The sequence below is a fragment of the Salpingoeca rosetta genome (assembly GCF_000188695.1).
Source record: "Salpingoeca rosetta unplaced genomic scaffold supercont1.9, whole genome shotgun sequence".
Taxonomy (NCBI): domain Eukaryota; class Choanoflagellata; order Craspedida; family Salpingoecidae; genus Salpingoeca; species Salpingoeca rosetta.
The window spans coordinates 240,268-242,767 of record NW_004754925.1 but is presented as its reverse complement, the minus strand read 5'-3'; the positions used below and the strand labels follow the sequence as shown (position 1 = coordinate 242,767).

Genomic DNA, 2,500 nt, shown 5'->3' with positions numbered 1-2,500 from the left:
GTGAGCAAGCGAGCCAGAGTGTGTGTGTGTAAATGTGCGTTCTGTGCAGACACGAGAGTGTGAAGTACTCTGTTTCTATGCTCGCCCCTCCTTCATCTTCACTCAAACAGGCCACACTTCATGCGAAGCAGCACGACTATCACCAGCATTATCAACAACAATAGCTGCTGCTGCTGCTGCTTACCACGCCCTTGTACACTTCACCGCGCACACGCGACTTGGAGTATCTGCATGCCATTAAGTGCACGTGTAGATCAGAGGAAATGGGAGAGTTGTTGGTGAGAATGGTGGTCAAAATACACGCGGCAGGGTGCTGAGCAATTGTTGTGGTGTGTGCGTGTGTGCGTGTGTGTGTCTGTCTGTCTGTCTGTGTGTGTGTGTGTGCGTGTGTGTTGTGTCTGTGTACGTCTGTGTGTGTCTGTGGAACGTCGTACAACACAGCTAGCAGTGCAGTTACAAGCAGTTGAATGTGATTATCGTACCCGCCGTACACATACACGCCGTCCTTGGTGGCCACCATCTGGCATGCTGAGCGTGCATCAGGCGCGGGCTTGACCTGTGGGAACACAAGTTTGTCCCACCTGTACACATTGACGCAAAGGTTGTGTGTGTGTGTGTGTGTGTGTGTGTGTGTGTGTGTGTGTGTGTGTGTGTGTGTGTGTGTGTGTGTGTGTGTGTGTTACGGGGATAGAGAACAAGCAGATGCAGACAAGCAAGGAAAGTGTACCCTTCGTACAATAGCCCATGCCACCGCCATCATGTCGGTCACATGCACGCATGTACGCACGCACGCACTCACCTGTAGTTCTCGAGATCAAAGAGGTGGACGTCGTTGAAGTACTTTGGCGCGTGCTTTGCGTCGTCGTGGAAGCCGCCAAACACAACAAGGCACTTGTTGAACAGCACCATGCGATGGCCTGGATATGAAGCAACGCAGGCGGCGAGTGGTCAAGACCATGACACATGATGAACAGAACCACCCCCCCCCCTTGCACACGCACAGCTACACACACACGCACACACACACACACACACACACACACACACACACACACACACACACACACACACACACACACACACACACACACAGCGCACCACTTCTGCTGGACGGCGCTCCGGATCGCGTGACCTTCATCCACTTCTTGTCTTTGATGTTCAGGCACCAGAGATCATTGAAGTGCTTGAAGGTGCTGCCGGTTGGGCTCGAGTACTCGCCGCCAAACACCCACATCTGTCCACCAAGGCGGCTCACGCTCACCGCCTGGTGGCCGCTGCGTGGCGGTGGACCCTTGGGGATCTGCACATTACGCCAGTCGTCCTGGAGAGGTGGGACACAGGAGGAAGAGCAGTGGTTGATCAGACATGTGCAGAGGTACAGCAGACGTTCTGCGCATGCGCACATGTATACGAATTCACGCACAAGGTCGGATGCTTGACGTGCACAGACGGACCCACTCACACACACTCACTCACGCACACGCACTCACACGCATTTACTCACTCGCTCGCTCACTCACACGCACTCATGCACACTCACATCACACGCACGCACTCACTCACTCACTCCGCACACTCACTCACACACGCACACACACACACACACTCACACTCTCACACACTCACACACCCACTGACACACACCTTCTTGATGTTGTAGAAGAGAAGCTCGCCGTACACAAAGGTCTTGATGCCGTTGGTGAACTCGCCGCCAAACAGGATCAGCTCGTCGTTGGTGGGCGACAACACGAGCGACGCATACGCGCGCGCAGACACGGACTTGCGAGGCAACTCCGTCACCTTCTCCACACCCTTGTCCATGTCCATGAACTGCGCAATCAAGGCATCCAGGTCCTCCTCCTTTGCGTTCTTTGCCTTGCGCTTGCTCTTTGCCTCAGCCTTCCTCTGCTTGCGCGCCTCCTTCTCTTTGCGGGCCTGCCGGCGCTCCCGCCGATCAGATGCGTTCTTCCGCCCCATGTCCGCAGTCTTGCGCTAAAGTGCTCAGTTTTGCCTGCACGTGTTGTGCGCACTGTTGTTTGTTGTTGCTTGTTGTTTATGGAATGAATAGTGGCAAGCACAGTCAACAGTGGAAGCAACAGAAACAGCAGGGCATGAGGGCAGTAATGTAATGTAACACGACACAGCCAAGGCCATCGAGCCAAGGGTAAGCGATGAGCAACACGGACCCCAATCCATGCGTTGAGCAATGTATGATGTACATCTGTGTGAGACACTGTATCACATAATCGCAGCAATGTCACGTCATCACGCGTGTGCAGCCTGGAAGTCGCGCATGAACTGTGCGAGCACTTCTGTCTCCTCCATCGTCGTTGCGTTGTACAGCGACGCCCGCAGCCCGCCAACAGACCTGCACATCCATCAGAGAAGAGCGGAAGCATGGGCATTGAGGCGGTGTGTGTATGTGTGTGTGTGTGTGTGTGTGTGTGTGTGTGTGTGTGTGTGTGTGTGTGTGTGTGTGTGTGTGTGTGTGTGTGTGTGT

At 54.4% G+C, this 2,500-nt stretch overlaps 2 protein-coding genes across 2 annotated transcripts in view; both read right to left on the bottom strand.

Moving 5' to 3' along the window:
- Positions 1-2,052, bottom strand: part of PTSG_12104 (uncharacterized protein) — a 4,161-nt gene extending 2,109 nt beyond the window's left edge. Inside the window, exons 1-5 of the mRNA XM_004994794.1 lie at positions 1,645-2,052; positions 1,099-1,321; positions 800-917; positions 483-581; positions 185-227 (exon numbers count right to left, since the gene is read on the bottom strand). Coding sequence (XP_004994851.1) covers positions 185-227; positions 483-581; positions 800-917; positions 1,099-1,321; positions 1,645-1,977 — 816 coding nt within the window. The 5' untranslated portion in view covers positions 1,978-2,052. The remainder of the gene's footprint in view (positions 1-184; positions 228-482; positions 582-799; positions 918-1,098; positions 1,322-1,644) is intronic.
- The window catches only part of PTSG_12103 (phosphoserine aminotransferase), a 6,372-nt gene continuing 5,913 nt past the window's right edge, over positions 2,042-2,500 (bottom strand). The window contains exon 8 of the mRNA XM_004994793.1: positions 2,042-2,368. Within this exon, the coding sequence (XP_004994850.1) occupies positions 2,266-2,368 (103 nt within the window). The 3' untranslated portion in view covers positions 2,042-2,265. The remainder of the gene's footprint in view (positions 2,369-2,500) is intronic.